At 35.3% G+C, this 23,739-nt stretch overlaps 1 protein-coding gene across 10 annotated transcripts in view; it reads left to right on the top strand.

Annotated features, from left to right (window-relative positions):
* The window catches only part of PTPRK (protein tyrosine phosphatase receptor type K), a 553,021-nt gene that overhangs the window by 520,446 nt on the left and 8,836 nt on the right, over positions 1-23,739 (top strand). For 3 of the 10 annotated variants that reach the window (XM_034669108.1, XM_034669107.1, XM_034669110.1), the window contains 13 exons: positions 1,638-1,673; positions 3,590-3,601; positions 5,914-6,098; positions 7,787-7,874; positions 8,948-9,024; positions 9,220-9,237; positions 11,847-11,883; positions 13,244-13,341; positions 13,754-13,870; positions 16,964-17,118; positions 19,407-19,542; positions 19,785-19,934; positions 21,033-21,206. In XM_034669108.1, coding sequence (XP_034524999.1) covers positions 1,638-1,673; positions 3,590-3,601; positions 5,914-6,098; positions 7,787-7,874; positions 8,948-9,024; positions 9,220-9,237; positions 11,847-11,883; positions 13,244-13,341; positions 13,754-13,870; positions 16,964-17,118; positions 19,407-19,542; positions 19,785-19,934; positions 21,033-21,206 — 1,283 coding nt within the window. Of the gene's footprint in view, positions 1-1,637; positions 1,674-3,589; positions 3,602-4,477; positions 4,779-5,913; positions 6,099-7,786; positions 7,875-8,947; positions 9,025-9,219; positions 9,238-11,846; positions 11,884-13,243; positions 13,342-13,753; positions 13,871-16,963; positions 17,119-19,406; positions 19,543-19,784; positions 19,935-21,032; positions 21,207-23,739 lie in introns of those variants that run through there. The other 7 variants (XM_034669111.1, XM_034669112.1, XM_034669114.1 and 4 more) reach the window with 5 other exon arrangements.

Raw genomic sequence — 23,739 nt, 5'->3', positions numbered from 1 at the left:
TGATACTGGATTTAGTTTAACTGCAAACCATATGACTTTTATTACTGTATCATAAAAGATATTCATATACTACTTAAAACCAAATCATATGTCATTGCTTAAGTTGAAATACTTGATTGCCTACATAAAATTAGTTCACTTCAGAATTTATTTATAATTATCTTGCCATTTGAGTCTTCTTCCGTGTGAGATCAAGTTCCTTTAGAACTTTAACATCATAATTCTTTCTGGGAATTATTGGCATGGGTAAAATTATTCTATTATTCTACAAAGACTCCTGGAGAATTTCAATAATAAAACATTAACTAGGGGAAAGAAGAGACTACATGCTCTTAAGTATCTGATGTGAAATCCAAAAATTTACTTGAACTGAGAGGATTGGCAGGGAATGCTAAAATCCATCCATCCATCCATCTGTTCATCCATATTAATTCCTAATGTTGATCTATAAAGGCAGGACTTTTAACACATTTACGCTAAAGTACTCCTTAATGGCGGATGATTTGAATAATTGCTCCACAATCAATATTACTGTTTATCTTCAAATTTCCTATGAATTTTATATTCTGTTCTATAGCACTGTGTTTATTTTGGTTCTTAAATCTTAAGTGAAATTACCTGTTTCTTCAAATCCTCATGTAAAAGTGATGCATGAGGGAGGCAAATCATGGGTATCCTTGGCCATGCATATACAGAGGCATTCTGCCACAGACTCCAGAGATTGGCTTACTCCAGTTTGAAATATGTATATAAGGAAAGAAGCAAACAAAATAAGTATTATTTCCTTTACAGATTATACACATACATAATGGTGAGGTTGAGAAAATAAAGTATTTGTAGGTTGTGTGTATTTATGTCTTTTCAGAAAGGGAAGGTGTTTTTCCTGAAATGTTCAGCTTGGAGAAAATTTTCAGTAATTACTGGCCCATCATTTTCCTTGATGTGTATAATAGCTATAATGCTGTATGAGTCATTTTGAAATTTAATTTTAATCATCATAGGGCCTTTTTCATCTGTTTTACTTCTATTTCACTGTAAGTGATAGAGAACAACATAAAATATTATTTTTGTTGAAAATAAGTTTTGCTGAAAATATGATGTACCATTTCTCTAACCACTTGATTTAGTAATTAATCAAAAGGGATATGAAAGTATTTTTGTTCCCCAAACTTTTCTACCTAGTGCCTATGCTAGTACTTTATTGGGAAGCTTGAATTCAACAGTGTAACTAACTATAGATACACACTTACAAACTTGGAAGAAGGATTAACTCTGTTTCTTACAGCTTGCTGTAAAAAATTTATTTGGAATGAAAATGAGATCATTATTTCTCTAAGTATCTTGCACTTGAGAGATCTAAATGTGTCCCCCCCTCCATTTTATGATCTTTATAATGTCCAGTTGAATCTTCCTGGCTTTTAAAATTGAGCAGAATACTGAACTTTAATTATAGGCACCTCTCATGATGTTTTGAGATAACCCAAGCTGAAAAAGAGAATTTTACCTTTGCAGGTTATAATAATCAAAAGAAGTTGAATAGTTATCTTTCTTAAGATAGCAAAAATCTGTTTTAAAGGAAAAATGTAAAATACAACTTTAGGGCAATATACTCCTTCATGAGCTCTGTTTTCCTGCAGTGCCCAATGATCCGCTTGTGCCGACTGCTGTGTTAGGTGAGGCCCTAATTCTTTATCATTCTTTCTTGCATGGATCACACATCCTTGCATGAGTTATAGCTTTGTCTACACAGTAATTATTTATAGTGTAGGAAGCAGCTTGATTTTGAAAATTCAGTCATGATCTTATCAAAGAGAGCAACTGTCGTCAAACCAATCAGATCTAACAGATTTCAAATTAGTAAAATGCTTTTTTTAAAGCAACATATTTTTAAAGTCTTGGTTCTGTTAGATTTGGGGCAAAAGTACAGCGACCCTTAGTAGATGACTAACGTTTACATAATGCAGATTAGCAGAATGACCCAAATGCACCCATCTCAGAGGCCAGTGCTACCTAAATGATTAGTTTATATATAAAAATCTACTTGATGGAAAGATTTTTCTCTATCCTCCTAAATTTATAGCAACTAAAGAACACTTTTCCAAGGAAACAGTAAGAATGTGTGCATTTGCTTTAGTTTTGTCTTTATTAAGAATTTGTAAGTGCAGGTAAAGTTACTACAATGTTCATGTGGAGTTCTGCATTCTATATGCATCTTAAGTGATTTGTTATCCTTCAAGAAATCTAGAATAAGCCAAGGTTTACCACTATACAACATCTAAGACAAATGGTATTGCTAGTGATGAATAAGTCCTTTTCAAATGTAAAATTATTGTTTAACTGTATATTTAAGAATGGAAAGAGTTTCATTTTAATTTGTACTCTATTCCTTGACTAATTACACACCAATGATTTATGACCAGCTTGCTTATATGTTAAGAAGTTCTATATTAGTTTTACCCCTGTGTTTCTAATATTTAAGATTTAACCAAAAAAATATGGAAATTGCCAGATAAATATATCTTAAAAGTTCCCAATTCTCATTAAATATAAAAATTCAAATTTATTGTGAACATAAAACTTTATCTTACATTTAATGCACGTTTTTATTTTCCATGTATTCATTTAAATACATTTTTAAAATATTTGGGAACCATACATTTTACTAAAATAATTATTAAACTTACAATTTTATAATATAAAGAATATATATTCTGAAACAATCTGGAAGTCATTGTTCTCTTTCTCTGATTGTACTCTCCTTTTAATGCACACCGATAATGGCAGGGAAGTAAACTGGGGAATTCATCCCAATGGGTAGCCCAATCATGTAGGGAGGAGCCAGGAATCATGATCATTGGAATGGCACCAAATGCCTCTGAAAATGTCATCTTCTGTTAAGCAGAATGCTGTAGAATGCTGTCGGCATCAAAGTAATAAGTAAAATTCAATTAAAATATTAAAAACTCACTGAGGAAAACTTAGTTACCTAAATGTTAAAATTTCATTACAGTAATATTCTAAGAAAATGTTGAATTGGGTCCAAGTCTCCGTTCTCCTGGGGACTCACAATATGAACGTATGAAAGTGCCTTATGTCTCTGCTTTCCCATCTGTAAACTTTTTCACAGTTTTGTAAAAAGAAAATGAAATAATATATGTGAATTTTACAAACTGTAACATTTAAAAGATTATTGTAACAATTTTCCCTGTGAAAAGGGATATTTATGTTTAAGGAAGGCTAGAGTTAACACAATAGTCATAAAATCTATCCATATAAGCAGTTGTTATGCATTTTATTTCATTTTGAAAGTCAAGCTGGTTGGTTTTTTTAAAAAATTATTCTTTAAAAGCTAAATCTCATTAATCATATCAGATGTAGAAATGATTTGCTGCATTTTTCATCATTCTTGAATCATAGTGTTTACAGTTATTTTGCATCCACTTGATTTTGTATTTGTAAAGCAATTTTTGAAATCTTCAAATATTGCTTGATATTAATACCTACGTACTGATCTTAAAAGCTCTTCAAAACTTTTCATATTGATTCATATTTTTGTTTTTTTGTGTTTTACTGCTTCATTGGGTTAAAGTCCCTATAACTGGTAAGTGCATTGCAAAGAATTCTAGAAAACCTTTCCATCAGGGAAATATTCGAAGTTATTATTCTTAAATGTGTAATAATAATGATTAGAACATGTACTCTCCCTACTAGCGACATTATTAGGTGGTGTAATGAGGTGGAAATGTATTGAGATTAATAATTCATATGTGATTATTTTAATGAATACTGCTCATTGTATTAATGTGTTAAAGCTTAATGCAAAACAAAACGCACCGTCTATTTCACATTGGACATACCATGTAAGATTTGGAGTATGGGTGAATTCTTTGTTTCTCATTGAGCCTTTCACAATTGTAAATATCCCGCTGCTCCGGCAGGTATGATATGAGCTCTGGGGCTGCTCCACGGAGCCCAGCTACCGTATTCCAGCTTGGGTGATTGCATTTTGCCTCTCCGACATTATCTGTCCTCTTTACTTTTATTCTAAATTGTATATTCTGTGACAGTGCCCAAATCAGTGGCTTCTCAATTTAATTTTTATGTTAACCTTTATGTCAATCTATCGATTGTAATATTTTAGCAAAGATAGATCAGTTGAGTGTAGTCTCATAGGAAGTAAAGGAAGCTCACGAATCATGTTTGCTAGCAAATGTGGGTGTGTAGAGGGGTGGGCAAAACCTGAGTCGAGTGGTTAGGTCACAATAGAATTCACCAGGGTTTTTTGGATTCAATGTGATATTTTTAGAAGTAAATGCCAAAAAAAAAAAAAAGAAAGAAAAGAAAAGAAAAAGAATCAGGGAAAAAAAAAAAAAGCATTCAGCCTAATAAGGGGAAGTAAAATAAATGCAAACAAGCTAAATTATAGACGCACACAAATCTGATTGTGGGGTTCTTTTTTTTTTTTCCCCTTCTCCAGGAAGAAAAAATGTTTATCATGGGGACAACAATTCATTTTTTGCCATATCCTATTTGTAGAGTTGGTGATAGAACAGGCAAAGTACCAGCACTTGAAATATGTTTAACTGTTAATTAAATATCGTTCTCTACAGTATGCATTATCATTAAAAACAAAAGTTCCCCTAAGAGTGTACTTTCTCCTCTGTTAATGAATATGGCAGTATAATGCTTTCCAAAGTAACACCCCTTAAAACATTTGTTTTTTTTTTTTAAAGTGGTAAGTTTCAATGTGGTAAATATAAGCATGCTTTTTCTCATTGTAATGATTAGTGCTGTGGTCATTAAAATAATATTTATTCTTCATAGGTATAATGTTCTTGTTTATTTCTTCCTTATGACATAAAGAGACTTAAAAGTTTCATTTTCAGCTAATAACACAATGGGGATGGGGACTACACTTAAATATGGGTGGTGAGGGGTTCAGTCTATTTTAACGAATTCATTCACTGATATATTTATTGAGTGACTACTTTGCGCCAGTCACTAGGAATAAAAAGACAACTGTGACTCTCTCTCTGCACTTTAAACGTTCAGAATTTAGTGAAAAGAAAGAGATCAGGAAACAATGGCTAAAATACAGACTCAGGGAGAGGACACATAGACAGGAGGCCATGGGAACATAACGACGAGCCATGTAGCTCAGCCTGGATGGGTCAGGGAAGAATTCCAGAGGAACAGCCAATGCATTTTGCCCCAGAGACATACCCTAGTTTCTTTCTCACAGCAGCTTCAGAAGTCAAAATAGACTTATGATAAAAGCAACAACCATCATAATAACCTAAAGAGGTAGAGACAGTATAAATGCACATATAACCCAGCTAACGGATACAGTGGGGCCCGGGGATGATTCTGTAGAACGCCTGTGTTTCCCAGTCGGGACTGTCCCGTGCTTAGAAGCCCCAGGTGTCAGAATAGGCCCACAAGGCTGCAGAGAACAGCCCTATGGGGATGGGTTGCCTAGATGGGGTCTGTGAGCGAGGTTGGGATATGGTGGGGAAGGAGTGTGTTCAATTTACCCACCAATGAAAACACCTCTCCAGTTGACAACGTGATCTTCTGGTTCTACTCTATGCTGCTGTGACTGCAGATACACGAAAAAGGAAGAAAACACCAAAATCTCCCACTTATACTTTCTAAAAGTGGATCAGATGTCTACATCTCACAGCATCAGTTATCTCACTGACATAAACATAATATACTCTGACCTCATCCCTTGAGCTGATGTGAAAGGCTTTGTCTTTGTAGGGAAGCCGCCCTAGATCTAGGCTATATTTCTTTTTTCTTCCTCCTGTTATCAGAAAAATCTTAAGTTCCTACAGTCTTCTTTGCATTGATATATATTAAACAAGATAACTTTGTCTTTTTTTTGATCTTCTGGAATCTGAAAACTGCCAGATGAGAACCACAGTGCCACAGCAGAGTCCAGTCGTCTTCTAGATGTACCTCGCTACCTCTGTGAGGGGACAGAATCCCCTTACCAGACGGGACAGCTGCACCCAGCCATCAGGGTTGCCGACCTCCTGCAGCACATTAATCTCATGAAGACATCAGACAGCTATGGGTTCAAAGAGGAATATGAGGTGAAAGTTTCAATGCTGTGTTAAATTTTATTTCTAATCATAATAGTGGAATTTTACATTTTTTTCTCCCTTTAACATCACAAGGAGTGGAGTCTACTCCGTGAGCTCTCTAATCTTGTGTCTCTGAGAATATTCTCAAATGTGTATGCGGGGAGAAGGGGTAGACGGAATTGAAAGAGAGGGTGCTTTCTGGTTCGAAATTCACTTGAAGAATTCTTAAATGTTGGATTCCAGAATTTTACTATGTTCTTTAAAAACCACTTTGTTAGACCTTATATTTCCCTCCTGAAAAGTCCGTTAACAGGATCCTTTGAGTCCCACCGTATCACCGCAGACTCAGCCATTTGAATGACAGAAGCAGTAGGTACTTCTCTGCCTCTTTGCTTGTTGACCCCGTGTTGAGAAGTGGGGTCGATATTTGTGTTCTAAATGTACTGCTTGTCACTCTTAGTTTTGTGTGTGGCTTATTGGTAGAAGGTGGCCGGGAAGAAAAACAGAGCACTGTGAATCTAGACAACAGTAAGAAGCCAAAAGAAGGATGTGGGAAATTCTTCTTCCAACTTCATTTCCCCTTCCTCCTAAATCCAAAATACAAGTATAAGTCATAGTGCACAGGAAGTGGTTTAAACCGAACATCTCAATAAACATAATACAGCAAAAAGGACAAAGTTCCTTTGCCGCTCGGCATTTACTGAGAAGTGTCAGCCTCGGGCACAGAAGGAAGTTCCTCCACCTTCATACTCACAACCTCCGTATACACGCATTTAAAGTGAAAGAATCCAAGCAGTACTTGACTTTGAAAGACCACCTCCAATGCGTTCGACTGCATGAAGAATCTTCTGAACTCTGTGTTTTATTTAGATTGCTGACATCCCTGAGTTTGGGAGCAAATAAAATTAGCTGTGAATTGTGAAAGTTGGTTTTCGGTACACACCGGAAACACTATGCCGTGGCAACACTATAGTACAAGGAATTATAAGATTCTGCCAGAGCTGGGTTTTTTTGTTCATTTCATGTGCATTCCTGTGTACCTCACTTCAAAAACCGTTGATTCTTTGAAGACCCCATTTCCTGTGTTGAGCAAAGTTTAAGTGTTACTGCAAAAAGAAATCTGTACCCATATTTTAAATTGCTGCTTATGGTAATTAAACCAATCAGCAAATTCATCTGTTCCAAGATCCTTGGACATGGGGACTCTTTTTAATTTTCATATGGTCCCTTGTTGTAGAGACTCAGTCTTTTTCATGATCTTCAAAGAAACTGAAATGGGATGTATTGCACACAATTTAATGAATAATTATGGGGGGAAACAGGTTTTCTTTTTCCTGTTATAAATGCTAAGGGAAAAACATTTGAAAAATACTCATTAAAAATAGTTTTGACGTTTTGATGCTTTCCCTACTTCCATCTCTCAGAGTTGTAGCAATCCTAAATTTGAAATCGTTTCAAGCTTCTTTTTTTTCCCTAAAGTTGTTTTTTGTCCTTATTTTAAACTCAGTCCAATGCAAAATGAACAAGTAGGAGTCCAACAAACAAGCCTTGAGATCTGAAAAGAGAACTTGTTTGCTACTCTAGGACTCCCTTCCTCCCTGAGAAAAGTGGCTTTTATTATTTTGGTCTTCAGAACAGATAAACCTGATCCAAGAAAAGGAGTTAAATTCAGTCTTCTTGTCACTTTCTTTTTCCAGAGCTTCTTTGAAGGACAGTCTGCATCTTGGGATGTAGCTAAAAAAGACCAAAATAGAGCAAAAAATCGATATGGAAACATTATAGCATGTAAGTTCTCATTCAACTCTTGCTGAATGTAAATATTGTGTGTAGAAGATAAATATTAAGTAGCAAGTCCTCCGTATGTGGTTTTAAACTTTTAAAAAATCCCAGAGGGTGGCACATCTGTTTATAAAGTCATCTATTTAATATTAAAACAGCATTGGCTGTTGGCAGTGACTCTGAAGTTGTCGTCATCTTCCTTAATTAAATTGACTCAGACTCTTCGCCCTGTGGAGATAACACGCTGTTTGATTTTATGTTTGCACGTAAACACGTGAGGGTGTTATGGACAGCAGAATATCAGGATAATGAAAAACAAAGGTCTTTTCAGTGATAAATTGCTTTGACACTTCTACCAAACACACTCAAGGTGAGAGTGTTATTCTTTCCATATAGCCTTTATTTCTTCCGTGGACCGAGTGCCCAAACTCCTGCCGCTCCGTGTTACTTGTTTGTAGGGACTTCGTTAAGTCTTCAAGGTATTGGCATGGGTTTAAATAAATCGGTTATCCTATGAAACCATAGGAACGGTAAGGGAAGTAACATAGTTTAGTTTGTAACCAGCTAGTGATGTACTTGGCCCACTCAGGTCTCCATTTAAATGATTTTAAAATATCTTCTGAATACATCAGAATTCAACCTTGACTCCCAAGAAGTAAGAAGTTAAGAGCAGGGGTTTCAGAATTCACTCTCTAGTTCTGTGGCTCATTTGCTGTAAAGTGCAGCAGGAATGGGTCCCACCCGTTTAAAACCAGATCTAAGAAGGAAAATTAGAGGTTAAAACGAGTTCAGTCCTTTAGACAAATCCATGACTCCAAATGATGATTCATCGGACATTCCCATGGTCCCTCAAAACTTCCTAACTATGAAGATGCTAGTCATTGAAGCTTTATTAACAGAATATTATAATAAGTACTGAGCTCATCAAACTTCTTGTATTTCTTTAAGGAAATTTGAATAGTAGCCTATTATAGATAAGCTATCAGCAACCCCTGAATTATTTTAACTCTCTACGGAGGTCATTATCTCGGAACAGAGGGGAAATTTAATAGCTTTATTTTATTGTTTAAAAACTTTAGATGACCACTCCAGAGTAATTCTGCAACCTGTTGAAGATGATCCTTCTTCTGATTACATTAATGCCAACTATATAGATGTAAGTATTTTTATAGTTTGGTGTGCCCAATTTGTTGGCTTATATATGTGAATCTTTTTGCTTATTATTACCTATAAAGTGATTGCTAGCTTTTTAAAATAAAGAACAAACTGTACACTTTTCCTTGTTCTACGTCCTAGTACTCACTGACGTTGTTGTGCTTTCTTTCACACCTGACTTTGGTTTGGGCTGTAGATTTGGCTGTACAGGGATGTAAGTACCACTATATGTAAATAACAGCACCCTATTATAAATATTTAATATAACTACTCTTAATTACAGTTCTTACTAATGCTTAATACTAGTTACCTCTGCATGCTTCACCTAAGTAGCCTCATATGGTATATCTATGTTCATTTTTTTGTAACTCCTTTACATGTGTGAAGGTCTATCTTACCTCCTTCCCTTTGCTATGTTTAGAAAAACAGGACCCTTTTTAGCTTTTGACAAGTTATGATGTACTCGAGTTCTATTTGTTGATGATTTCTGTTTCTGGTTTTTATTCTTCCCCTCCCCCAAACATGTGAGAAGCTGGATAGTATGATGTGTATTAGTATTTCTGAAATTTTACTTTTTACATTTGACTTCTAATGTTAAAAATGGGTAGGAAGACTATTTTGTGGTGTGTGGTATTGGCCTGTTGAAGTATTAAAATGACTTAGGCAAAATCATTTCTAAATTGCATTTGTAAAATATACATATCACACATATATATCGAATCACGCAAACCAAAAAGCTTGTTTTGGTCACAGGTTTCCGCTGTTACCTTTTGGTTACAAATGTATCTACATGCAAATTGTTGATTTAATGGAAAGTAATTAGCAAATCAAAGATAAAATATTGTCAAGGAAGTAGGAATACTACATTACATGTAAGAAGGACAGGCTCTTTATTCATATTTCCTGGTTCAAAATTATGCTGGAAATCTTGGGACTGTTGCTTCCCTTCTCTGTGCCTCAATTTCCTTCTCTGTGCAGTGGGGATAATAATAGTAGTGCAAACCTCATCATTTTATTATGAAAATTAAATAAAGTAATGCATGTTGAACAGTCAGCACAATACCTAGCACATACAAAGCACTCATGAAATGTCAGCTCTTTTTAAATAATTCAGTCCTAAGTGTGCTGAGATTAATCAGTTCAAGACATGCATTAATTGTAAGGCAAAAGGCAGAAGTACCAATTATTGCAGCATATATATTGTATACATTTATAGTTATATAAAACATATGAAGATTAGGCCCCAACTTTGTCTGATTTCCATAAATAGGAAATGACCTCTGTCACATTTATTAAGTTCATGTTTTATAGTTATTTTGTGAGCTGTCATCATTGATATCTTTGAATTAATTAATTTTATTACATAAAAGTCTCTGAGTATATTGGTAAAAATTCTGATCATTTGACTCTCATTCAATATTTTAAATTTATCAGACATCTCAAAAGAGAAAGCTAAGCTAATGGTCCATTCTTTAGAATAAAAAATTCAACAGTTTTGTGACGAATTTGTACTTGTTCATACCTCTTCAGTTTAACCTTGGTTTTCTGCCAAGACATATACACTGGAGCCTTGTTATAATACTACTTTATGGTTCATATGGTAAAACTGTGTTCTAAATGAGACTGTGTTGTTATCCAGTTATTCTGTTAAGACCCCAGTGTATTTTGGCTGATTACTACGCAATTCCACAATGTTCCCTTACCCGTTAGTTTATTATACTTACGACTCTTCTGTAATTGGCAAATTTTTCATGAAAAACGGGAGATGAAATGCTTATAGAGCTTGGGAAAAATTTTTCCATGAAAAATTGTACTATTTGGTAAAAGAAGAAATAGAAAACTTCCAAACTGGCAGCAGTATGATGCTCAGCCTATTAAGTTTTAGATTGGAGATCTTCGTTTATGTGCATTTATATGCACATCGAGTTTCCCACACCAAATGTGGACAAATTGTACCACAGGCTTTTGCTAAAGTGCTTTGATTAATACAAAACAAATTCAAAGCTTGACCCTATTATACCATTAAGAGTTGTACTACTGAGGATGTACTGGAATTCAAATCAAATGAGAGCAACTAACAACTTATTTCTTATCAGGAATAATTTCCTTGTTGAAACAGTATTAAATGTTTAACCACCTAAAGCTCTTGGCACACTAAAAAGAAAAAAGTGCTAAATTTTTTGTTCAGGATAAGATGCATTTTATTTAAAACTCTTCTTTCCCTATATATGTGTGTACCTGTAATTATGTGTGTGTAAACTAATATTATCAGCACACACAAAATAGTTTTGACAGATTCCTGAACATATTATAGTACAGGAATATTCTCTAAAATAGCTCAGCAGGACTTTGACTTAATGCACACATGCATTGTCCAGCTCTAACATTGGAATGTTCTGTTATTTTTTTATGGTTCTAATATGTCGTTGTCCATTTGTAATGCAGTGTGTTGTACTTTTGGATGATAAGATGAGAATTAATATTTTTGAACACTATTTGCCAGGAATGAATGACTAAAGATTAACATGAAGGCATAAACATTTTAGTAAAACCAAATAATATCTACAAGGTTATTCCCTAGCAAACAAAACTCAATTATGCAATGCATATTCTAATCTGAGCCCTTAAAGCATTTAATTTTTGTTTTATGCTTACCTTTCAGATAACCTAGGTTTGAGAAGTGAACTATGAGTTCACTACTCATTTCTGGACTTTTTACTATAACTTAATCTTAACAGGTGGTTGTCTTCATCTTTTTATGCCTTCATTCATTTATTTCTGATACTGATGTAAAATGATAACCAATTTGTTCTCCTATTTTAGGGCTACCAGAGACCAAGCCACTACATTGCAACTCAAGGTAAAACATTGCCTTTTTAAATGTTGTAGAGTAATCAAACTTGCTTATTCATCCATATGGCGTTGGTTTGGTTTTGGGTTTGGGGTTTTTTTGGGGGAGGGGAGGTGGCATTTTATCTGACTTAACTGAAAAAAAAGATCAGATCATTTGAGTGAGCTCATGCTCTTTATTCATTTGTGTAATACAAATTGTTTTATCTGTGTAAAGCACATATAAACTGAAGCTGGATTTATTTTTTAATTAAAATCAAAGAGAAGCTGCTGATTTGTGATTTGGGTTTTGGTATTCTGACACCCCAGAGCACACTAGTCAATAGTGCTGGTCACAGGAGTTACTTTTGATGAAAGCAAGAGAGCTCTCACCTTGTATAAGTTGCCCTTTTTTTTTTTTTTTTTTGGTAGTGAGGGTGCGGTCCTGCAATGGAGTATTATCCAAGACCGAGATTGTTATAATGAGATGTTAGACTGTCTTCCAGCAAATTTTTTAAGTCAAGACTGAGACAGAACGAAGGGCTAAAGGGAACTCCATCAAGTTCATTCTGTGTAGAAAATAAGAAAAAGGCAGAGAAATCTTGTTATAGTGGCACAGTGGGGAATAAGAGCATCCGAAAACACCTTTAGTTATCTCTCCAGATTGACCACTGGCCATCAGAAGAGAAACCTGCACATCCTTTTATTTCTTAAAAGAGGGAAATAAAGCAAAAGGTCTGTTTGCTGTTTTGACAGAGATCACTTTCTGAATATTTTCACGTATCTTTGAATTGACTGAGTTGAATTTTAAGCTCTTTAAAGTTAAAGATCATCCATTGTGAACAATATTCTAGGTTTATTTGCTTGTGGCACTGAGTAGAGTATAACTCAGTAGATGCTTTAGCAGTCTGGAGATGATAATGTAAGGTTGGGATGTGTGCTTGTATGTATGGATGTTTCTTCATTAACCCCTAAACATGCATTGTTTTATAAATGATGTGGGTATATTTAATTGGTAGTATATGCCATTTGGTTGATAGTGGAAATAAGACTTCCTATTTTTAACATATATGTGAAGATACATCAAACTAACTTAGTGACAGGTGTAAGTACCCTAGAATCTAGTGATATCTCCTTCTATATGGGAAATATAGAAGGTAAATGGAAAAAAACAAAAAAACTTGTATATGCCTATGTTTTTGCTGTAGTGTGAATTTAGATGCAAACTGAATTTAAGTAATTTCAGTGACGTTTTGTGTTAGACCTTTAATATTATTTTTTGGTTTTTTTAGTTTACTGTGATTTGTGCCTTATGCATACTTCTTACCACTTATTTCTTCCAACCACAAAATTTCTGTGATAACATAATATTCAAATTAATTTCTTCAAAGGCCCAGTTCACGAAACAGTATATGATTTCTGGAGAATGATCTGGCAAGAACAGTCTGCCTGCATTGTGATGGTTACAAATTTAGTTGAGGTTGGCCGGGTAAGAGAAAACAAATTTTTTTTTTCTTGATCACAAAACATGAGTATAAGTTGAGTAGCCAAACATAGCACACTTAAAATAGAATCTCATTGAATTGTTTTAAAAATTCATAGGCATTTCAATTGACTGCTCCTCAGTGGACCTTTGATGGCTGAGAAATTATTTGATTTCTTATTGAGTAATGAAAGAAACTTCGACTTTGTTCTAGATTCTAATTGTATCATTGGACTTATATATCATAATGAGACGACACAAAGTTTTTCTGTTTATTATGTAACACATTCTTTCATCTCATACATAGCTTTTTTTTTAAAACTATATTTTTACTGTAACCTAAAGAGTTACCACTGGAATTAAATCATCTTGGGTAATGTGTAATCAGGCCCACTTATATATGCTTTTTGTCATTTAGGTTAAATGCTACAAGTATTGGCCTGATGATACTGAAGTTTATGGTGACTTCAAAGTAACCTGTGTGGAAATGGAGCCACTTGCTGAATATGTAGTTAGGACATTCACCCTGGAAAGGGTAAGTACCCTAAAATTCTCTCTATTTAAAATATGTTTATTGAAATTTTTTTTCTCCTGAAGTCCCCGTCATGATTTGTTTTGATGATGCTGTAAAATCCATTCATTCATTCATTCCACAAATATTTATTCAAGAGCATGCCATATGCCAGGCATGTTTGTAAACCTTGGGATACGTATTAAATACATAAATGATTTCTGTTTTGAAAGGTTGTCTAGAATCATGTGAAAAATCACAAAACTAGAAAATCAGAGAAAAATCAATAGAACAAAATAAAAAATAAATACAAACCAAAAACCAGTGAGAAAGAATAAATGAAATCAAAAAAGCTGGTTCCTTGAAAAGATCAATAAAAGAACTAAAGCATTGTCAATTCTAAATGAGGGACAATCAAAACTATGCAATATTAGAAAACACAAAAAAGATATAACTACAGTTTTTACTTGCTGTTGGGAAAGGGATAAAAAATATTACATGTAAACTTGGAGACAGATTTTATTCTAAATACCCTTATAGTCTAATAAATACTGATTTTCAAAATTTGACCCAAGAAGACTTAGAAAACTGAACAGATGATAGAAGAAAATAGAATCTTAAAATTTACCATTGAAATTTCACCATGGTTTTATAGTTGAGGTTTCTTTAAGTTTTAAAGAATAGTTAATGCCTATGTTAGTAAAACTATTTAGACCATGGGGACCCAACTAAGTATATTTTAAAAGCTAGCATAACTGTGATAACAGAACCATGTAAAGATGGCAGTCTCTTAAGCTCTCCTCTCTCCTCTTGGTCTTTTTTAAAATCAGTTTCTCTCTCCCTCCCTCCCCCTCCTCCCCTCTCTGTGCACACACTTTATAGACCAATTTCATTCAAGAACACGCTTGAAAAAACTTCAAAATAAAATATTGAAAATTTGAAACCCAGCTGTGAATTAAGAAAATGTCACAACATGATCTATAATGATTGTTTTCTAGGAATGCAAGGCTATTACACCTGTGATAGGAAATCTAGCCAAATATTTCATCGCATCTTCATCAAGGGAGCAAAACATATGATTTTATTAATAGATATTATAATGTACTTAATTTTACTTAAAAGGCATTTATAAAAATAACCTATAAGAGGAAAATAAGGAGGTTACTTGAACATGGTAAAGGTGATTCAGTAACTAATAGCATGCATATTAAGGAGTGAAAACCCTAAAGGCATTGCTCTGTAATCGGGAGTGTGATGTAATCAGTCTCACTGGTATTCAAAATTTGGGGAAGTTCTAGTAATGAAATAAGACAAAAAAAGGAATAAATTGCTTAACTATTAGTAAAGATAAGATTATTTTTACATGAAATTATTTTATACCAAGAAAACTAGAGATATTTTAAAATGGAACTACTAATCATTGATGGGGCTGATTCAAGGTAAGTATTCATAAAATGGTAGCTTTTCCGGATATTAGCGGTAAACAGACGTAGACATTAAAAAATCTCTTTCACAATAATAAAAAATTCTAAAGTATCTAGGAATAGATTCAACAAAGATATAGGTCCTAAGTGACTAAGTTCTCAAACATGTATTAAAAGACATAAAATATGATGTGAATCAGTAAGTGGAGACATGCACCATGGCCCAGAATGGGAATATTTTATATTAATACCACTTTCTGTAGTTAACGTCATACTAATTGGAACATCATTGGATTTTTATTTTTAATTTGTCTTCTTATTATTTGGAACTGGAAAAGAGTAGTTTTTTTGAAAACCACATATTTGAAAATCTAAAAGCAGTAGAAATAGAAAATAGAAAGAGCAGTAAGGGAACATGCCTTGCCAGATATTAAAAAGAACTTTTCACTGAAGTTTACTAAAAGAACAAGGCCTTCATGTCCAGCAAGTGCCTCCAGTGAAAGGATTAATATGGAGGAGGTGAGTAACTGTCTGAAATCAGGTCTTGGAACAATTTTGATGTTCCTCACTGGAGTTGACTTGAAAAGTCAAAGTGATTTTTTCATTTGCATGATTCCATGAGAGTGTTTATCATTGTCATTATTACAATTATCTGTTGAGCCCCACTTTGTGTAGGAACTAGAACCAGAAAGAATAATAAGACCTGATCACTGGCTTCCAAGGCTTTGGTGCTATTGGTTGGTCTGTCTGTATAGGACAGAATCTAAATTTTCTCAATGTGGTTCATTTATTTCCTGACATTTTTCTCCCTGTTCTGATTGAACAAGTGAGATAGAGATAGCACAGATAGCTCACAGTGACACTGGAATTATATAGATTACTGCGGGGGTTTGGGGGCTACAAATGTGATTCTTAAAAATTAACCCCATAGCATTCTATCTATGCTCTCTAAGCTCTGCTAACACAATCTGGAGGCTTCTTCAGCCAAAAGGAAGGGCTTTGAGGTGTGCATTTAAAAGTTCTCTTAAATTAACCCAATAGGAAAGAGGCATAACAATGATGCATCCCATTCATAGTATTTTTGTTACTATAAATAATACTCAGTGCTGCATTATTTCACAGAATTAGGAAAAATCATTTGCCCAAAGAACAGTTCAGCTGTCTGTATATTTTTACAAAACCATCTCAAGTAGCACTGTCCTGGAAAATCCCCGCGTGCTGTGCTCCAAAACCATTTTCAACATGGATAAGCAAGGCATTAAAATCTTTTTGAGGTGAGAAGCTAGAAAGTTGCTTTTATTCACCACTCGAAAACTCAGTGCCTCGGGTCAATAGGGCAGCATTTTAGCTTTCCCATTTTTTTTTCCTTTTCTCCTAATCATTTTATGTGTTGTCATTGCAAGTAAGGAGCAAACTGTCGAGGTAAATAAGAATTTACACAGAGTTATAGAACTGAGCAAGCCTTCTAATTGTCTTCCTTTGGCAGGCATCTGACAATAAAGCTGAGCTCCTCAACCGTGTCAGGCCAGCATCCTTTTTCAGAAAAAGCGTGATCTTTGATACATTCTTCGGTGTGTTGGTTTTTGGTTTTTGGTTTTTTTTCATTGTCAGCCAGGTCTAGTGCCTGTGATTGGTGTCGAATGGCTTTATTTGGGCTCTTTTGAAAAAAACACTTCTTTACATGTTTGCACAGAGGGGCTACAACGAGATCCGGGAAGTGAAACAGTTCCACTTCACCGGCTGGCCTGACCATGGAGTCCCATACCACGCCACAGGGCTTCTTTCCTTTATCCGGCGAGTGAAGTTCTCCAACCCTCCCAGTGCGGGCCCCATCGTCGTGCATTGCAGGTGAGTGCTGGACTAGACGCTCTTGGCTATAGACAGCCAGCTTTTTTTTAAAGTAGGAAGACAAGGCTCACAAGGTTCTGGCTCATATGTATTATAGGCAAGGTAAAAAAAAAAAAAGAAGTTAGCACTAAGGAGGATATAAAATAGAAACTTAAAAAATGAATACATTCATCCTAATGTGTGTAGTGTTGTTCACAAATAGGAGTGTGAAAACTGTCTTTTAGTGGCAACATCTGTGTTTGGGTTTTTTTTTTTTTTTATCGCTTTTGCAAATCCCATATTGTATGGAATGGAAGGTTAAAATAGAGATTTCTTGCCAATCTAGTAAATTCCCAATAGAAGCCCAGCTTTTAAAACTAAATTTGAGACATACAGAGTTACTAAATGGCCTAAATTGCAAGAATTTGTGCTATAAAACAGCTATTTAAGAATTAAAAAAAAAAAAAGCCATCCATCAGAGGACCTTGAAAACTACATCAGTGAGATCCAGAAAATATATGCCAGAAAAATGTGCACATTATATCCAGGCTTCCTTCTGATTAGAAACTTCTCTTAAAACAAGCACTCAGAGACACTAAAAGCAAATTACATGGCCTCATTTTGAGATGTGAACAGAAAAATATATACTGGATCTGAAAAGCTTTTCCTAAATGCTGCATACCATTCTCAAATGCTCTCTTCTCCAAGCTACATAACAGATTGTACTTAAGCATTTTTTTTCCTAAAAATCCGACCTATTCAGAATTTAAATGACCATGTATGGAAGAGGGGAAACAGCACAGAAAATGACATAAAAGTAAGGCATCCCATAAGGATCAGATATTGTGTACTCTGAAAAAAATAGTCTTCAATTCAGTCGTCCTCAGGAAATCTGACGTACCCTTCAACTGCTTTCCTGGCTCAAACCCTGGAAACAGTGATTGAGAAGACGGTAGGCAAAAGAAAAAAAGAAAAAAGGGCAAAGAGAGAGATACCCACAATATCTTTTACACAAATTTATTAAAGAACAGTGTATTTAAGAGAAGTGACCAAATCTGGACAACAAAGAAGTAATGTTAATAGGCCCTCTATGCCTTTAGAAAATGACATAAATAGGTTTTCAATTCAGGGATGTCTGACTTATTGTAGAGATTTACTTCCCTATGAATTGCTTGCTTCAGAAGTGCTCCAAGATTCTCAGATACTCTCTTAACAGAAGTGTCATTTCTCACTTATACTCAGGTATCTTTGAATTTATAAAAAAGAGGAAGCTGACTACCAAGTGACATTCCCCCCCCCAAATCCCAACTGTATCTTGTTTGTGCCACTGATTTTCATGCCTGGGAGGCTCAGTCTGTTAAGCATCCAACTCTTGATTTTGGCTCAGTTCAAGATCTCAAGGTCGTGAGATCGAGCCCACGTTGGGCTCCCCACTCAGCAAGGAGTTTCTATGAGATTTACTCTCTCTCTCCCTCTGCCCCTCCCCCTCACACTCTCTCTCTCTAAAATAAATAAATAAATCTTTTTTAAAAATTGAAGAAACATTTCCAAAAGATAAAATAATCAGTAGTATATTAAGATTCGGTGACTGAATTAAATACAATAAGATAGTGGCTATCTTTGTGACCTGTTAAGAATTATATTCTATACCTAACTATTCATTTTCGCTTTTCCTTCAGATCACCATTCAAATATTCTTTCTACTGTTGGTCTCCTCATTGATAACCACCATTGTCCTCCTCACCCTCACCATTAGCACTTCCTCTGAATTGCGACTCCTCAGATTTCCCAGTAAATGTTTTGGAATTAATTTTCTTTGCCTTGGTATATACAAGAGTCTGTCAGATTAAAACAGTGAGCCAACGTTCTTGCATTTTGCCAGAGGACCCACAAGTATAAGAGTAAGAGTATTTTTGAGGTTAAATTTTAAAGCACACATCCACTCCCTGGCCAATTTGATGAGCTTGAAATCACGTGCACTAGATTTCCAAAGAACGGAGACTTGTTTGAGAGCTGTGGAACTTGAACAACATATATACATTATTTTCAAAACACAATTTGATATATAAAGGTTATCGTTTTAATTTCAAACTCCTGGTCCAGTCTTCATTTTGCACCAAAGCAAATACTTTATCTACATAAAGTTAATTTGTACATTAAATAAGTGTTTATATAACACATACAAACTACATCTTGCAGTTTGTTAAATCAATTTGATTCAACCTATCTGATAGTTGAAAGGATCTTTATTTAATAAGATTGCAAGAACATACATCTTCCAATTCTTTAGATTTGTTTGATTTTTTCAGTGCTGGTGCTGGACGAACTGGCTGTTACATTGTGATCGATATCATGCTGGATATGGCTGAAAGAGAGGGTGTTGTCGACATCTACAACTGTGTCAAAGCCTTAAGATCTCGTCGTATCAATATGGTCCAGACAGAGGTATGTTGCATGTTGATTTATCTCTGATGGCCTTTTTTTTTTTTTTTTTTTGCTGTCCAACATTTATCAAAAACAATAAACGTTTTTCACAACAAATGTATTTCAGTATTACCTCATCGAGTCATATAGGAAAATATTGATATCTTTATTAATGTTTCTATATAGAGAAAATTCTTTGTATTCTCTACCTTTGATGACAGAAGATTTTTATTACAATAGTTTGATTTTTTTTTCTTTCTTAGGAACAGTACATTTTTATTCATGATGCCATTTTAGAAGCCTGTTTATGTGGAGAAACTGCCATACCTGTCTGTGAATTTAAAGCTGCATATTTTGATATGATTAGAATAGACTCTCAGACTAACTCTTCACATCTCAAAGATGAATTCCAGGTATTTACTTATTTCTAGAGCTTCTTTTATGAGCAGCTTATTACATTGTGTTCTGGGCATTATTAATTCCTCTAAGGAAGGTCTTTCAAGTCAAATTTATAACTTTTGACCCTATTTTAAGTATAATATAATACCTGTCTCTTTCATTATACATATTATGGAGTCACTTTTGTATTAATGAGCTCATATCTGCTGTATCTGGAAGGGCAAGTGAGTTCAGACTCAGGGAAGAGTATGGGGAAAGGTATCATAAAAGTCAAACTTGGTGGTGATTTGTGTGTATTTACCACCTTTTTTTATGCAGTCTTATGGATTTTAACCACCTGTGTCACTCACAATGTGAGATCACAAGCATTAATAATAGCAGAAGTTTGTACTAAACATTGTCTCTAAATAACCCCAAATGTTTTCAATGCCCTTAAAACATCCCTGAAGGTGTGTGAATGTGAAGTCAAGAGCAGCTTTGGGGGGGGCACCTGGGTGGCACCGCGGTTAAGCATCTGCCTTCGGCTCAGGGCGTGATCCCGGTGTTCTGGGATCGAGCCCCACATCAGGTTCCTCCGCTATGAGCCTGCTTCTTCCTCTCCCACTCCCCCTGCTTGTGTTCCCTCTCTCGCTGGCTGTCTCTCTGTTGAATAAATAAATAAAATCTTAAAAAAAAAAAAAAGAGTAGCTCTGGGCACCTACTACTTTGATCCTTTGTGCAGTGCTCTTTCTAGCATGTTACAGCCTGTCCTCAAAAAGGCATGCCAAAATGTTACTGCAAATGATAGTTTCCAACTTTGATGATGGGTCATCATTATGGGCCACTCTAATTCTGTTTTCTTTGGTTAGGCAATGCCTTTCACAGGTAGCGATGGTTTTTAGCCTCCCTTTTCCTTTTAGGAAACACAGTGAACAATGTGTATATTGTTTCTTTGTCACTTCTCAGGCTTCATTAGCTTTAACTACAGAGTCTGTCAGCCTGTCATCATGGCAAATGCCGTTGCCTTGTACAAATCCTTCACTTTCTACTTGGCCTCCCAGATACTTGATGGATCTGCCTTGTGCTATTAAATGGGTCACTTGCTTTTAACCTAGGTTCCCTTTTCTTTTCAGACTTTGAATTCAGTCACCCCTCGACTACAGGCTGAAGACTGCAGTATAGCGTGCCTGCCAAGGAATCATGACAAGAATCGTTTTATGGACATGCTCCCACCTGACAGATGTCTGCCTTTTTTAATTACAATTGATGGGGAGAGTAGTAACTACATCAATGCTGCTCTTATGGACGTAAGAGACTGCCATCTTTGTTCGTGTGAAGTGTCATGAAAAGCTACGTAATGTGGTGAACACTGGCTGGTTTTCTTTTCAAGAAAATTAAAAGGGCCCAGAAAGGAAAATTGGAAATTTTCATTGAAATACACATTTTTTTTGGAGAATGATTTTGAATTTCCCCTACAGGGATTCTTAGGAACTATAAGTTTCAGGCCCCATTGTAAATTTGGAGCTTGATTGTCAGTTTTTATATTCCTTACAGGAAATACCTGCTGGTTATATTTTTCATCTTAATTATTTTCAAAAAAAGAGTATCATGCTTATGTATTTTGAATGTTAAGTGAGGAATGAATTTTTAAAACCACATAATGCCTTATCTTATGGAAGTTGTGTTAATTTGGGAAATCTTTATCTCTGACTTTTAATGTTCTAGTAATTTATAGCTAACTTGTTTTATCGTCCAGTAATTAATAGAGACCCTTTATAAATAACTAGGAGAAGCACCGAATATGCATGTTACTACATCCATCATAATGAAAGAGCTGTCTTGCCCCACCCCCACTATCATAAAGTGTCAGTGGTAGAGCACGTCCTTAGCAGGTTAGCATCGCACAGACAGAGCAACGTGGAGAGAGAGTTCTAAGTCAGTCCTTGGTTGCCTTGCTGGGTTACCTTGGAAAGAAGCAAGAACGCTCTCCAGGTTCAGAATGCTTTTAAACAGCTCATCATCTTCATGTATAAACATTTCTAGGTTTTGCCTTTTCATCTGTGGAACCATAGCCAGGAGAAATTAGAAGTCAGGGTCCATTCCTGTGTGACTAATAATGAAGCTGAGTTATTGCTCCTGTTACGTTTTCTTAAAATTAGCTTCTGATAGGAGAGATTTAGAAAGCCTACCGTCTACTTCTGAGACTAGTCTTTTAGTCAGTTATTTTGCTCTTTTTCTGCTGCAGAGCAGAAATAGTCTAAAGACAAGCTCAAGTGAAAAGTTCCCATTCTTGCTATGACCAAAATCTTGCCTAGTCATTAATCATATTCACTGAAATCACACTGGATCCTCATTGTATCTTTTCTTCCCATTTTAATTGTGTGGAAAGACAAATACACTAAATACAGGGAAAACACACAAGACCTTTTTGTTCCTGAGTCTAGATTTGGAATTTTAAAAGGCTGTGTGGAAAAGGAAAGGATAAAATACTGTTAGGAAAGAGATTAATAAGGCATATGTCTGAGGCATTTTTTGTCCTTGGCATTGATCGCTGTCAAATTTTTCTTCATTTCCAGGTTGTTTTCTAGTCAATATGAAGATGGAACCTTGTTCTCTACCTATTTCTACTCTGCTTAATTCCCTATGATTCAACACAGAGACATTTCATAATTGAGACCATCCGGTGGATTCAGTAGTGTAGTTGGGGCCTCAGAAAAGTTAGGTTTGGTTTGTCTTATAAGAAAAGGGCTCACTGGTCAGCACTCCCCACTCCCCCTGCCCTCTAGCAACATCTCAGTGATATATTCCCTTGTGCCATGATTGTGAAGAATTAGGAGGTAAGGCCAAGGAGTCTGTGATTTCAAAGTCTCAGATGTGCTCCTGTCCTTACAGAGGAAAGATCTAGGAAAGCACCTGTCTCCTCTCACATCATCGTATCCATCTCCCCTCCCCTGTGATTCAAAGACTGAGTAAATAGCTCACCTTCCCATGGAACAGACATGTGATTGGAAGGAAAGTTTACTTATTTCTTCTGACCCTTTTTTGTGAGCCTTCATACCTTTCTTAGGAGACCCTTACCTTAGAGGCAGGTGTAACTCTGTGAGGCTTGAGGTCACTTAGAAGCAGCCAGTTGAACTGTCAGCACTCAGATTTATCCCACGGTCTTCCATGGAGCTGAATGCCATGGTTGGCAGCATTTCCCAAACGGCGATAGGATCAATGTTCAAGAATCCGTTTCTATGCTGATGTTAAGACACTTGAAAGATTTAAGGAGTTATATGATACAAATGAGTTAGGGGATCACTGACAATTTTTATCAGCATGAAGGAAATCTATCTCAGGCAACTGTCTAGTTTTTTGGGTTTTGTTTTGCTTGTTTGTTTTATAAACTATTTAATACATAGAAATATAGATCATTAGTCTGCAGAATGACAGATTGCCCAGGTCAGATGAGCATACCCTGTCCTTCTGGATAGAGATAATGTGTCACGTCTCAGTCAGGGGGCACTTGGTAAAGAAGGAACCATTCCCTTATAGGTGGAGCCAAGAAGTACATACTTTAAGAAAACTCTTAAGAGATTGAAACTATCATTGTGACCATTAATACACATTAGAAATGCCCAGGAAACTGGAATGGGCTTGAAAGATAAGCAGAATGTTCTGATAATATCCATGTAATGTAAAAGCACGCAAGTTTGAGGCATATGTGGTTTTTCTTATTTGAAATGGAAGAGAACCCAGCAGTTTGAGAGATATATATACATATATATGATATATATGATACGTATATAAAATATATAAAACATACAATATATGAGATATATATATAAAAATACATAC

This window comes from Ailuropoda melanoleuca, chromosome 10 (genome assembly GCF_002007445.2).
Source record: "Ailuropoda melanoleuca isolate Jingjing chromosome 10, ASM200744v2, whole genome shotgun sequence".
NCBI lineage: Eukaryota > Metazoa > Chordata > Mammalia > Carnivora > Ursidae > Ailuropoda > Ailuropoda melanoleuca.
This window is presented reverse-complemented; position numbering and strand designations above follow the sequence as displayed.